At 32.1% G+C, this 16,012-nt stretch overlaps 1 protein-coding gene across 1 annotated transcript in view; it reads left to right on the forward strand.

Moving 5' to 3' along the window:
• LOC136036031 (voltage-dependent calcium channel subunit alpha-2/delta-1-like) overlaps positions 1–16,012 on the forward strand; it is a gene marked incomplete at its 3' end in the record, with an annotated part of 114,995 nt that overhangs the window by 39,356 nt on the left and 59,627 nt on the right. Inside the window, 2 exon segments of the mRNA XM_065717961.1 lie at positions 8,645–8,767; positions 12,683–12,929. Of these exon segments, the coding sequence (XP_065574033.1) occupies positions 8,645–8,767; positions 12,683–12,929 (370 nt within the window).

Here is a 16,012-nt window from a genome sequence, read left to right on the forward strand (position 1 = left end):
TCAGAGCTTTTTTCTTCAAAATTTATTTTACTGTTAAGTTAAAGCTGAATAAAACTATTTTCATACATTTCTTTTTTATTCAGTTGCTGTATAAACGTTGCTCTGCACTTATTGTTCTTACCATTCATTACCGGTAACCGCAAGGTAGGTCCTTCTGTTCCTGTAAACATCAATATATGGGTTTTTGAAAATGACGATTTTAACAGTATACTTCCTTTTTCCATCTGGCGTATTTTTAAGGGGTTTCAAGCTAAATTTCACAACTCTTAGAGCTTTTTTCTTCAAACTTTATTTCACTTTTCAGTTGAAACTGAATATAACTCTGTATTCTGTACATTTTCGTCCTATTGAGAAAAGATACTCTGCACTTATTGTTCTTACCTTTCATTACCAGAAACCGCAAGATAGGTCCTTCTGTTCCAGTTGGAGTACTGTAAACATCCACTTCAGGGTTTTCAAAAATTTCGATTTCAACAGCATACTTTTTATTTCAATCTGGCGTATTTTTAAGGGGTTTCAAGCTAATTTTTACAACTCTCAGAATCTCCTAAATTTATATCATTGTTAAGTTTAAACGGAATAAAACTTTATTTTCATATATTTCATTTTTAATCAGTTGCTATACAAAGTTGATTTCCACTTATTTTTCTTACCATTCATTACCAGAAACCACAAGATAGTTCCTTCTGTTCCTGTAAACATCCATTTATGGGTTTTCGAAAATGTCGATTTCAACAGCATACTTTTTATTTCAATCTGGCGTATTTTTAAGGGGTTTCAAGCTAAATTTCACAACTCTCAGAGCTTTCTTCTCCAAACTTTATTTCACTGTTAAGTTGAAACTGAATAAAACTCTATTTTCATACATTTCATTTTTATTCAATTGCTATATAAAGTTGCTCTGCACTTATTGTTCTTACCATTCATTACCAGAAACCGCAAGATAGGTCCTTCTATTCCTGTAAACATCCATTTAAGGGTTTCGAAAATGAAGATTTAAACAGCGTAGTTCTTATTCTGTTCTGGTGCAGTCATAAGAGCTTTCAAGCTATTTTTCATAACTTTCAAAGCTTTCTTTTCTGAACTACATTTCACTGTTCAGTTGAAAATGAATAAAATTCTTATTTTTATACTTTTCATTTTATTGAGAAAATGCATTATATACCTACTGTTCATACCGTTCATTACCAGAAACCGCAAGGACGGACGTTTATTCACGATTGAGTCTATAAGCATCCTTTTAAGGGCTTTCTATAATGACGATTAAAACAGCGTAGCTCTCATTCCAATCTGGTACATTTCAAAAAAGTTACAAGCTCTTTTTCACATCTTTCAAAGCCTTGATCTCCTAACTATATTCAACTTTTCAGTTGAAACTGAATAAAATTCTGTTAAATGTTTAATTTGAAACTTTTGTCTGAATTGTGTTCAATTTAAATCTAATCATTAAAATTCACTAAAATTTACTCTTCAAGTTCACTGGGTACTAATTAATTATAGTCAATTTCACATCAAAGCACATTTTTGCCACTTTAGAATTCGTTGCTAAAAATTGTTTTAGCTAAGCTTATTTGCTCTTAAAGAGAGGCTCATCAGAATAAAAAAAAAAAGTTCTAGTCGTTTCTAATAATGAGCACTAGGAGCGGTAAGTACAGGAGCAGTCTTTCTCAGTAGAAACGAAAAATACAAAAAAACAAAATTTTTACAAAAGTATTTATATTAGTAATTTATTCGATAATCACAAAATGTGTAGAATCTTTTAAGTTTGAAGATGCCCATCTAGTTATTAGCACAGGAAGGCTTCCATAACTTTTGGAAAGAATGTGAAACAACTTCCACCTAAAATAAGGGGGTGCAGGTTTGTGAAAATTGCACCTTTAAATTAACAAGATGCCTCAGAACCACAAATCCGTTGTTTCCAAGCTTTACCTTCAAAAACCTAAAAATTTTTTGTTCTGCCTCATAAGGATGGCTGGCTTATTTTTTTTCTCTCTCTCTTTTTTTTTACCGGTAGCGATCGCATTGAATTTTGAAGAATATGAAGTCTTCCAAAATGGCTGAAATTTAGACGACTACCCATCAAAAGTGTACTTATGTGGTTCTTATTCTCTAGCTTTTATTAGTGATGGATGCTGCTATTCTCACTTTCAGTTAAAATTTTTTTTTTTAATTTACTTTCTTTATTTTAATATTTTATTTTAAAAAATTAAGTTGTTTTTAGTTTAATATAATATATATATATATATATATATATATATATATATATATATATATATATATATATATATATATATATATATATATATATATATATATATATATATATATATATATATATATATATATATATATATATATGAGGAACATCAGGGTAACAAAAACCCTTCTTGCTCTTTCTAATACTGAACAGTAAGAGCGGTAAGTACAGGAGCAGCCTTCCACAGTAGAAACGAAAAATTTAAATAAAAATTTTTTTTACGACAACATTTATATTGATAATTTACTCACTAATCACCAAATATGTAAAATCTTTTAAGTTAGAAAATGCCTATATATATATATATATATATATATATATATATATATATATATATATATATATATATATATATATATATATATATATATATATATATAAAATAAGTTGTCTGTGGATCTGTGGATCTGTGGATCAGGTGTGTCGTGTTTGTCCGCATATGACGTCTGAATTATTTCACACTAATACAAAAGAAGAAAAAAACTAAAAAAGGTAAAAACTACAAAAAAAACTAAAAAGAAAAAAAAACTAAAAAAGCTAAAAAACTAAAAAAAACTAAAAAAAGGTAAAAATCTAATAACTAAAAAAAAACTGAAAAAAATAAAAAAAGGCAAAAACTACAAAAAAAATAAAAACTAATAAAAAAACTAAAAAAGCTAAAAAACTAAAAAAACTAAAAAAAACTAAAAAAAGGTAAAAAACTAAAAAAAACTAAAAACTAAAAAAGAAAAAAACTAAAAAAAAGGAAAAAACTGAAAAATAAAAGAGAAAAAGAAAACTAAAAAAATATGAATAAATATATATAAAAATAAGTTGTTTGTGGGTTATGTCTGTCTGTCTGTCTGTCGAGTGACGTCGTGTTTGTCCGCATATGACGTCTGAATTATTTCACACTAATACAAAAGAAGAAAAAAAACTAAAAAAGGTAAAAACTACAAAAAAAAATAAAAAGAAAAAAAACTAAAAAAGCTAAAAAACTAAAAAAAACTAAAAAAAGGTAAAAAAACTAAAAACTAAAAAAAACTGAAAAAACTAAAAAAAGGCAAAAACTAAAAAAAAACTAAAAACTAATAAAAAAACTAAAAAAGCGAAAAAACTAAAAAAACTAAAAAAACTAAAAAAAGGTAAAAAACAAAAAAAAATAAAAATAAAAAAGAAAAAACTAAAAAAAAGGAAAAAACTGAAAAATAAGAGAAAAAGAAAACTAAAAAAAATATTAATAAATATAAAAAATATAAATATAAATATAATATAAATTAGCAATCAACAAAGCACCGAGACACAAATGACGACCGGGACACAGGGAGTATAAATGACGACCAGGACATAAGTAAAAAAAAAAAACTAAAAAAACTAAAAAAATGGTAAAAACTACAAAAAAACTAAAAACTAATAAAAAAACTAAAAAATCCAAAAATCTAAATAAACTAAAAAAGAAAAAAAGAAAAAAGGAAAAAAATAAAGGAGAAAAACAAAACTAAAAAACGAATGTATATACAGACCGGGACACCGGGATACAAATGACGACCGGGACACAGGGAATATAAATGACGACCGGGACACAGGGACACAACTACAACGGGGACGCCGGGGGGGCACAGGGGGATATAAATGACGACCGGGACACCGGGACACAAGGAATATAAATGACGCCCGGGACACTCAAAGAGAAATCACAGACTGGAACACCGGGACACAAATGACGACCGGGACACAGGGAATATAAATGACGACCGGGACACAGGGACATAACTACAAAGGGGACGCCGGGGTGCACAGGGGGATATATAAATGACGATGGCGACTCAGGGAATGGTCGATTAGCAATCACCATCAACAAAGCTCAAGGGCAATCATTAGAATCATGAGGTATAGATCTGAATACGGATTGTTTTCCCATGGACCATTATATGTTGCATGTTCAAGAGTCGGTAAACCTGAAAATCTATTTATATGCACAGACAATGGGACAGCAAAGAATGTTGTATATTCGCAAGTTTTACGTAGTTAAAAACACATATATATATATATATATATATATATATATATATATATATATATATATATATATATATATATATATCTATCTATATTCACAGGTGGGACATAGGGACACAACTACAATGGCGCGTAACTAATATGGCGCGTAATGACTTACGCGCGCGGGGGGGCTTGGGGGGGGGGGCGCTTGGGGGGGCACCCCAACAGCTAGTATATATATAAAAATAAGTTGTCTGTGTGTGTGTGTGTGTCGAGTGACGTCATGTTTGTGTGTCGACTGACGTCATGTTTGTCGACTAAGGATTGAGCTGTATGCGTCATGAAGTTGTTTGTCGACTGACGTCATGTTTGTCAATTGATGAAATTACATACCGAGACACCGGGACACAAATGATGACCGGGACGCAGGGAATATAAATGACGACCGGGAACCTCAAAGAGAAATTACAGACTGGGACACCCGGACACAAATCACGACCGGGACTCAGGGAATATAAATGGCGACCGGGACACAGGGACACAACTACAACGGGGACGCCGGGGGCACAGGCGGGATATATAAATGACGACCGGGACACAGGGATTGTTCAAATAGAAATTACAGAGCGGGACACCGGGACACAAATGACGACCAGGACACCGGGACACAGGGAATATAAATTCGACCGGGACACTCAAAGAGAAATTATAAACTGGGACACCGGGACACAAATGACGACCGGGACACAAAGAATATAAATGACGACTGGGACACAGGGACACATCATTAGAATAATGAGTTATAGATCTGAATACGGTTTTTTTTTCCCATGGACAATTATATTTTGCATGTTCAAGAGTCAGTAAACCTGACAATCTATTTATATGCAACATATATATATATATATATATATATATATATATATATATATATATATATATATATATATATATATATATATATATATATATATATATATATATATATATATATATATATATATATATATATATATATATATATATATATATCTCTATTCACAGGTGGGACACAGGGACACAACTACAATGGCGCGTAACTAATATGGCGCGTAACGACTTACGCGCGAAAGGGGGCTTGGGGGGCGCGAAGCGCCCCACCAACTGGTGGTTGGAGTGGCTCGAAGCGTCACCCCAACAGCTAGTATATACACACACACATATATATATATATATATATATATATATATATATATATATATATATATATATATATATATATATTATATATATAAAAATAAGTTGTCTGTGTGTGGATCTGTGGATGGATCAGGTGACGTCTTGTTTGTCCGCATATGACGTCTGAATTATTTCACACTAATACAAAATAAGAAAAAAAACTAAAAAAGGTAAAAACTACAAAAAAAAACTAAAAAGAAAAAAAAAACTAAAAAAGCTAAAAAACTAAAAAAAACTAAAAAAAGGTAAAAAACTAAAAACTAAAAAAAACTGAAAAAACTAAAAAAAGGCAAAAACTACAAAAAAACTAAAAACTAATAAAAAAACTAAAAAATCTAAAAAACTAAAAAAACTAAAAAAAGGTAAAAAACTAAAAAAACTAAAAACTAAAAAAGAAAAAAACTAAAAAAAGGAAAAGACTGAAAAATAAAAGAGAAAAAGAAAACTAAAAAAATATGAATAAAAATACAAAAAAATAAAAAAGATAAAAACTACAAAAAAAACTAAAAAGTAAAAACGAAAAAAAACTAAGAAAGCTAAAAAAATAAAAGAAGCAAAAATCTAAAGAAGGTAAAAACTACAAAAAAAAAAGAAAACAAAAAAAAAAATCTAAAAAAGCTTAAAAACTAAAAAAAACTAAAAAAGATAAAAAACTAAAAAAAGGAAAAAACCATAAAATAAACTAAAAACTAATAAAAAAAAAATAAAAAAAAGCTAAAAAACTAAAAAAACTAAAAAAAACTAAAAAAGGTAAAAACTAAAAGAACTAAAAAAGAAAAAAAACTAAAAAAAGGAAAAAACTGAAAAATAAAGGAGAAAAAGAAAACTAAAAAAATATAAATAAAAATAAAAAAACTAAAAAGATAAAAACTACAAAAAAAAACTAAAAAGAAAAAAGAAAAAAACTAAAAAACCTAAAAAAAGGTAAAAACCAATAAAAAAAAACTAAAAACAAAAAAAGGGAAAAAATTAAAAATTTATTTCATCATAAGTTTTCAACTGACGAAATTACAGACCGGGACATCGGGACACAAATGACGACCGGGACACCGGCACATAGGGAATATGAATGACGACACTCAAAGAGAAAGCGACCGGGACAAAAGGAATGTTCGATTAGCAATCAACAAAGCACCGGGACACAAATGACGACCGGGACACAGGGAGTATAAATGACGACCAGGATATAAGTAAAAAAAACTAAAAAAACTAAAAAAAAGGTAAAAACTACAAAAAAACTAAAAAGAAAAAAAAGAAAAACTAATAAAAAAACTAAAAAATTTAAAAATCTAAATAAACTAAAAAAGAAAAAAAATAAAAAAGGAAAAAAATAAAGGAGAAAAACAAAACTAAAAAACGAATGTATATACAGACCGGGACACCGGGATACAAATGACGACCGGGACACAGGGAATATAAATGACGACCGGGACACAGGGACACAACTACAACGGGGACGCCGGGGGGCACAGGGGGATATAAATGACGACCGAGACACCGGGACACATGGAATATAAATGACGCCCGGGACACTCAAAGAGAAATCACAGACTGGGACACCGGGACACAAATGACGACCGGGACACAGGGACAAAACTACAAAGGGAATGCCGGGGGGCACAAGGGGATATATAAATGACGATGGCGACACAGGGAATGGTAGATTAGCAATCACCATCAACAAAGCTCAAGGGCAATCATTAGAATCATGAGGTATAGATCTGAATACGGATTGTTTTCCCATGGACCATTATATGTTGCATTTTCAAGAGTCGGTAAACAATCTATTTATATGCACAGACAATGGGACAGCAAAGAATGTTGTATATTCGCAAGTTTTACGTAGTTAAAAACATATATATATATATATATATATATATATATATATATATATATATATATATATATATATATATTTATCTATATTCACAGGTGGGACATAGGGACACAACTACAATGGCGCGTAACTAATATGGCGCGTAACGACTTACGCGCGCGGGGGGGCTTGGGGGGGGTGCGAAGCGCCCCCACCAACTAGGTGTTGGGGTGGCGCGAAGCGCCACCCCAACAGCTAGTATATATATATATATATATATATATATATATATATATATATATATATATATATATATATATATATATATATATATATATATATATATATAAAAATTAATTTGAAAAATTTTAAAAATTTAGTTTTCATTATAACGAACTTTTAAATAAATATCAAAAGAATTATCTAGAAATACTTAAAGAAATTTTCAACTAATTTCGGAGGTTCGAGAAATGTTGTCGCAGCGCCATTTATTTTGAATTGTGTTTCTAATTGAGCGGATTTTCTTAAAAATTAGCCACATGGTAAAGATGAATTCTATAATTGTTTAGTTCATTCAGGTTTTTTGCAATGTGTTAATATTTGTGATTTGGTAAAATTTATAATATTTAGTTTACCTATTGTTGCTAAAAAGAGCGATATATTAACAGGATAAGCTTGTTTTGGTTTTACTTGGTTGTTTTACATTTGCTGTTTTGTTTTTGTTTTTCATAGGCATGTATTTTGGGGGTGATACCTGACACGGGGATGCCATGGATATTCTGTGGTAGCCACAACACTGTGCTGGGTAGAGAATTTAAAGTGGCGAAACCCTATATAGGCCAGTGTATTCTCCTGATGAGCCCTTATGTTGGGTGTTGCCTCTGAATTATTTGTCTATATTATTTTTTCTATTGTTTGGTAAATGAAGACTTATACTTATTGACGACATGACTGCCTGTCCATGGATTATTCTTTATAGTTGATTGTGTTTGGCTATGCTGTTTGACATATGTGATTGTATGGATGAGTAGGGTTAAGGCCTCATTCAAGTGCTGGTCTATATTAATCACTAATTTAGGAAAACAGTCTTCCTTTTCTCCTTCTGTCTCTCTTTTTTTTTTTGTGTTTGTGCTGTTGCATTGGTGATTTCTCTTTTCATGATATATATATATATATATATATATATATATATATATATATATATATATATATATATATATATATATATATATATATATATATATATATATATATATATCCTGCAGAAGGATGCTATGTTATTTGCAACAAAATTTTTCGATTTTCTTTTATTCTCCTATTTTTCTGCGTTAAAACGCTAATTAAAGATTTAAATGATAATACTATTTTTGTAGGCATACACTAAAGAGAACATGCAAGATCAAGCAAAGCTTCACGCTTTTGACGGAGCGTATGTAGCCGATACGGCCATGAGGGAACTAGGTGATATGTTTGGCAGAAGAAAAGAAGCGGTCCAGGTAAGAATATAGAAAATAATCAACTACGTTAGATATCAGAGGACCAAAAAGAGGTTCACTCACAATGAGATCGTACTAAGATTAAGATTTATCTGGTGCTAACTTGGGCCAATCAGAATTTTTAGTAGAGTTTTTCAGCCAATCAGAAATTTCTTTGAAAAATTTGGTTGGCTCAAATTTACGCTGGCTAAATCTCGCTATTGTTAAAATCTCTCTGTGAATCGGGCTTACTCCTGACCTTAACCAGGTTTCATTTGAGCAGTGAGGATGATTAAGAAGATTATTTACTAATTTGAGTTTTGAAGTTATTAATGAAGTTGTTTACTTATCAGACGAGGCCATTACTGATCTAACAATAATATTGTATCATTGCAAATTATAGTGGAGATAGTGCAAAAATTTGCCTACAGAACTTTGTTTCTTTTTTGCCCAAATATCAAAAGCATAGGGTAAAGAAATTTTGTTGGTTGAGATGACCTCTCTCTCATTGCGACAATATTCTTTACGGCAGTTTATCCTACCTAAGCGTTCTTTAACAGACGCAAGAAATCAACCATTTATTAAAGAATACACATTGGAATTATAAAAAATGAGTATCTACCACTCATCTTTTAAATCTATGTTCAGGAATCTTTTAACCTTTACACTCTTCACCCCTGGTTTTCTTTTTTTTCTGTTGGCCGACTTTCCTCTGTTTGTTCTGCTTTTCTCGTTTCTGATTTTCCTCTGATTTGTCTTTCATTTTTTTTTTACTGTACTCCAGTGTTACTCTATTTTTGGATTAATGTTGGCCAAGTGTCCTCTGTTTCATCAACTTTTCCTGTTTCTTATTTCCTTTTCATTTTTCTTTAATTTATTTTTGTATTTCAGTGTTATTCTGCTTACTTCGATTCCTTTTTTTGTGCGCTATGTAATCAAGGGTATTACCTATAGTAGTTGTGGTTCTTATTATCGAATCGAGAGGCACACAGAAAGCTAAACTTTGTGGCCCAAATAACCCCTTAGCACTTTTAGAAGTAGGCTATTTTTAGTATGAATAAGTACCTGATGACTGATCGATTGAAATGAGTGAAGTAAAAGGAGAGTAAAAGGAGAGTAAAAATGAGTAAAGTACTCATGCATGAGACTACTCAAATTGGCTTTCTTTTGTCTATAAAATTTAAATGATTTATGTACTTTATTGTCTAAGCATTGTTATATAATATTAAGAAAAATGAAAAAAATAATTCATGTGTTTGACGTCTGCCATTTGATAGCCTAAACTAGCAAAGAATTTCCAGAACCGGTATAGGCTGCGTATCCCTTAATTACAATAAGTCACAGAACGCAAATTTCAGAATGCAGAAGGCCAAAGATTAACCTTTAATTAAAGCTTGTTTATTAAGAAAGTACTTTGTTGCCAATCTGACTTCTTAGATTTTCTACGGTGAATTTGTCATATATAAAAAGAAAGAGATATTGATTCAGTTTGGCATAGGGAAATATCCTATTCGGTTTGAAATACGCAACATAATAAGCTTACATAGTAAGCTTATTACATAATAAGCATGAAATAAGCTTACAATATCACATGTTTAACATCTTTTGTATACATTAACTTTAAAGAACGTTTTCGACAAAAGAATGATTTTTTTTTTTTTTTTTGTTATAAGTCTAAATCTTGCTCCATACTTTCATTTTAAATCATCAACAAAAAAATCGAAAAAGAAGTTTTTCAAGAAAAGTAAAGAGCCACATTAAAACCTAAGACGGATGGAGCTTAAGGTCTAAATGAATTTCTGTTCTTCAAACGAACAAAAATTACTTTCAATAAAAAAAAGAAGAAAATTCAAAAATTTCATTAATTCTTTCCCGTCATCTTGAATATTACGGTGATATTTTTTATTTTTTTTTTATCGAAATAAAAACAATAGCCTAATATACAAAACACATATTGTTTTGAATAAGACACAAATGATACTAAAAGTGTAGCCTATAGGGGGCTTGGGAGGCATTGAGAGTAGCACTACTCTTTTTTGTAAATCGTGGTTGGTCTTGTGATGTTATTTTTTGTTGTGTTGTTGCTGACAATATGACAAATAAAAACACACCTATCGTAAAATAAATTGTTTTTTTGCTCCTGTTTGTATTTAGTTTCACTAATTTGTTTATTAGCAATCTTATCATTTTACGTTTGAATTAATGTAGGTATTTATTTCAACTCGTCTCAGGAATAATATAGCTAAATAGTTTTCTTTGAAAATTTCTTTCAAAGTAGTTTTTTTCATTATTTTTTTTTTGTTCTTAATTGACAGAGTTCATTTTTGGTTAATATTAGGAATATTTGAAGTTTTCTTTGCTTAAGAACTTTGTCCCAATGCTTACACGTCAACGAATTGTAATTCCCGTTGGGGCTTAAAGCGCAAACATGTTTACGTGGATCAGAGATAGAACATCTTTAATTAGCCCCTCCTTCCTTCATCACGAAAATGAAAATCCACTTGCTCCTCCTCATTTCTTTTTCCAACGCAACCTGAAAATTTCAACTCCGGCAGTTCCCAAAAGTTAGGAATATGGTATTTTGATAAAGTGGATTTGCCTTTTTTTCATTTAGTTTAGTTTTACCGTCTGCCCCAAAGTCATAGTTGAACATCCTATTGCCCTTTCGCACAACCCGTAAAAACTCTCTGAAAGCTTCAACTAGATAACCCAGGCCTTTCTGAAAATTGTGCTGACACACGATTTTAACAACTTGGCAATACATTGTGTCTTCTGATTGACCTTGATAATAAACTGTACATTGATTATCGGTCGCAATACAGCTTATAGTGGGAATAATTTTTGTATAACAGAGACGGAGTCGCTTAACCTCTCCCCGTGCCCCAAATCCAAATCTGAAGACTCCTTGCCTCAACCTCCAACTTTCTTTTGCCAACAGTGCCTAAAATTTCAACTTATTACCCAGGCCAGTCACAAGCTATTGCTAATATGTTGTCTTTGTGACCTGAAAAGATCAATTTGACTCTAAGCTATTCCCGAGATTTTAAAGATTATGATAACCTGGATGCATATAGTGTCTCTTGATTAAGCTATACCTTCTCATCCACGATATAGTTTTTTTCTTCTCATCCACAACACCTTTTTGACACTCTGGATTACATAGCCTAGTGTCTTCTGATCGACTTCAACAGTCCTCTCAGCATTTTCAAAAGGCTTCCACTTAATAACTTTAGATGTTCCTGAGATATTCCAGATCCACCATTTTGACAACCTGGATGCACACAATGTCTTTTCATTTGGTCCAATATCACCCAACATTCCCTAAAAACTTCGAAGTAATACCGATAACTGGTCCTGAGATATTTAAGATGCAACCTTTTGCCAAACTAGAGGAACAAAGTGCTTTTTATTTAGTTCAAAATCCCCCTCAAAATTTCCAGATAGTTTCAGCATAGTAACCACAGCCGTTCCTGACGTATTACAGATACATGCTTTTGACAACCTGGGTGAAATTGTGTCTTTTGATTTAGCTCGGCATCACAACCTTCCCTAAAAGTATCCTTAGTTATATATGAAACACTGCAGACACTTTTTTTTTACAATCCCCAATTTAGATTATTTGCCACCCTTGCCCCAGGGCCTATGTGTTTCATTTCATCCATAAGGCATATTTAATGAGCCTTTGAATACGTTGAATAAAATGGCATGAAAATCCACGGGACCTAAAAGTCAAGCTACGACTCAGCCATGCGTTTCGTCCTAAGCATTTTTTTGGGAAATGCTTAGTGGGTTGAGCTCTCCAGGTTTAATTTTGTGTAAAATAAATTTAGCTGCATCTATTTTCTTGGTTTGAATTTTTATGGGATTTCGCGCCAGCTAAAATTTATATGGCTTTTCATTTTAGTGTTTTCAATTTCAGATGAAATCTCTTTCTAGGCCCTAGCAAAGCACGCTGAGCAGGTTGCTGCAACGTATTCTCACAAATACGAGCTTGAACACGAAGATCTTCGATATGTAAACGTTAAACACATTGGAAGACATAAAAAAGAGCTAGAAATGGAAAGCAATATGCATCCCGTAACGAAGATCACAAATATTTCACTGGAATATAGCGAAAAATTCAAAAGACCTGTAAACTTCAGTCTATCTGGTGTTCACATTCCGCTAGATGTTTATGAGGGATGTGAGTATGTTATTGGTTGGTGGCTTCAAGAAACAGGTTTGATAGCCGCCCTTCCTTCTCTTTCCAAACATTTCTGTGTGAGTTCCTAGTGAGAATGGCACATTTGTACAAAACAATTGACGAAAACAAGGTTTCAAATGTATCAAATTATTATAATAATAGCTGCTGTCTGGTCAATACCATGAATGTCCTGTGACCTTGTATTATGTTAAAAAAAAATGAAAAAAAAAACACTCGCTAGTGGAAGTTCTCTCGTTAGGGATATAAATTACAATATTTAAGTGATTGTTCGCTAAAAAAGAAAAAGATTGGATGTGGTGTTCTGCAAAAACCTAAAATGTGAGAAAAAATTCCGAAGGCCAAACTCCAAAACAATGGCCCACATTTACAAGCAGAAAAACTGGAAACAATGAGACATTCAGAGATTAACCAAAGAAATTCAAAAGTGGAAAAAATGATATTAAAACAAACTTTATCCGTTAAATAAAAAAAGCAACACGTTTTCGAAATGGGAAAGGATTCAAATGTTGTGCATTAACTTAGTGATAAGGGCACTTTCTACAATACGCCTAACAAGGCAATACTGTATTTACAAGCACAATAAAATAAATAAATAAATCTACCTTTTATAAGTTGCCTGTCAAAATTTGAAAAAAAAAATTCATACCTGAAACGAAAAGAGGAAACAACTCAAATAAATCTAGGCCTTATCGCATCAAAAATCTCAAAATCTTACGAATGCCACTTTAATATCCCGTATTCTTGACACGATAAAATATTTTTTTTACTTTATTTTGAAATTTCATGCCCAAGAAATAACGTAAATTTACTTGCCTGTTTCCACAATAATAATTTATTACGAGCATTCTTTTTCGTGTTTATTAGACTTGAGTACGCTATTTCTCAGTGACAACCTCGTTTTTCTACTAGTTTGAATCAATAATCAAACCTTAGATTTTGAGTAGTATTATCCGAGGTGGAGGTAGGCTCTTCGAGGCCTTGGGCAATGCTATTATTTAAACCCTTTTTCCTCTTTGCCTTAACAACGTTTGTGGTCTGCCTTTCATAAAATGTATCTAAATTATGCCCCATAAGCTGCTACACATGCGGAAACGTGTACTCCGTTGCCCCCAGCTACATTATTGGGTTTTGTATCTAATACTGTGTAACTTCACAGAAATTATAATTTAGGCATATATGTAAATTCTTTTAAAACAAATTTGATGATTTACTTTAAAATTTTATTCCTATTTAAGTATATTTAACTAAATTTTGACTTATGAGTCATAGCCTTGGGTTTTTTTGGCGAACTAAAGATAAACTAAACTTTTTCAAGCAAAAACCAACATTTTTTTTTATAAGGAATTTGCATATTAGACACTTAAAAAGGATATATTTGTGACGAAAACAACGTTAAGTTTTGCATATAAACACTGGATGATATTAAACCAAGAATTTTAGTCCAGACAGTCTATGTAAAAACAAAAGTGGGTTCTATTTCTCACCCTACGAAATGTCGCCAGGATTTTGTCGGTGGAAATAGTGACCTCACTGTTGAGAGTTATTTTTTTTCTCACTGGGGCTGTTATCCTCAAAATTACTGCCTTGTCCTTTGCCTTAATCCTTTTCAATATCGTAATTGGCCTCATCGTCATCTTGTGGTGGAAAATGGCTCCTGGGTGATGGCTACCGTAAGCCAAGGAGGTATATATGCCATGAAGGGCGCTAAAAGCCAGTGCCGATCCATCCTTCTGGTGCTTCCTGGGAGAAATACTTGACGTAAAAACCCGTCATAACGAATTGTTCCCAGGAAAACCGCTCCAAGACATGCTGTACCTTCGGCTGAATTTATTATGTCAGATTGTATGCAAAGTTAATACAGTTAACCGAGTTTGGCATAAGTAATACTTGTGTGGGATGCGGTTTTATTGATTGTAACTAATGAGACGGGTGTTGTGCGTGTCGGTTTTTGCTTATTTTCGTGTTTCCCTTGGCTGGAAATAAGCTTAAGGGGTTGAGCTCTCCAGGTTTAATTTTGTGTAAAATAAATTTAGCTGCACCCATTTTCTTGGTTTGAATTTTTGTGGGATTTCGCGCAAGTTAAAATTTAAACATTTTTAATTTCTAGGGGGTTTGAATTTAGCTTGAGTTGTGTTATGCCAGGGTTGAATTTTGTTTGTATTTAGTTTAGCTTTGATTGAATTTTGCTGGGACGAGTCCCACCAGATTAAGTTTTGGATGGGCTCAATTTTTTTGGTTTGAATTTCGGTAGTTCGGTTGATAGACCTGATTCTTAATATAGGAAAAGAGTAATTCGATAGTTTTTAATGGGGAAGTAGGTAGTTTCAAGTTAATGTCAAACCTAAATTTCGTAGCAAGAGATGATCCTAATCACTTTTGTTCCCCTAGCAAATGATGTTCTATTTAATCTAGCAGTTGCCCTGGTTTGGCAGTGTGAGTTTTTCGAAGGTATGCTGAATATTGTTTGGGTAAGTTGTGTGAATTAACCTGTGTTTACTTGCATACGAATCACATGTGTACACAAATCCAAACATTCTGATAAGTTTCAGATTGTCTTGGAAAAGGGAAGATCATACCACTAAGGCTGCATGTTTTGTCTAAAATTTCTTGAAAAGATCTTGGGTGCGACACGGGGTAAATCTTCAACAAGGGTCTTTACGTATGAGGAAAGGAGGGGGGACGCCCGCCACTCAATGTTTTTGATAGGAAAAGAGTAATTCTCGGTAAAAAAAAAATGCAAGTCAGAAAAATCATGGTGCTTCATGCCACGATTTTTCTGATTCCGATAAATCCTTTGTTTGGTTGAATAAAGACCACGAAAATACTAGTATGTAATCTACAGAAATTTCGAACTAGGTTGGTAAACGCAGCAGTTCTATCGATTCCTGATGTGATTTTACCGATGGTGCCACAATGTTCCATTTGGTTAAATAAACAACATTAAAATAGTGACAGGATATGTACTGAGATCTGAATCTCGGTTGGTAAATGCATCGGTTTTACCGACTCGTGCAGTGATTTTACTTATTGTATTCGAAACAGACGTTATACTATTTATTGAC

This window comes from Artemia franciscana, chromosome 15 (assembly GCF_032884065.1).
Source record: "Artemia franciscana chromosome 15, ASM3288406v1, whole genome shotgun sequence".
NCBI lineage: Eukaryota > Metazoa > Arthropoda > Branchiopoda > Anostraca > Artemiidae > Artemia > Artemia franciscana.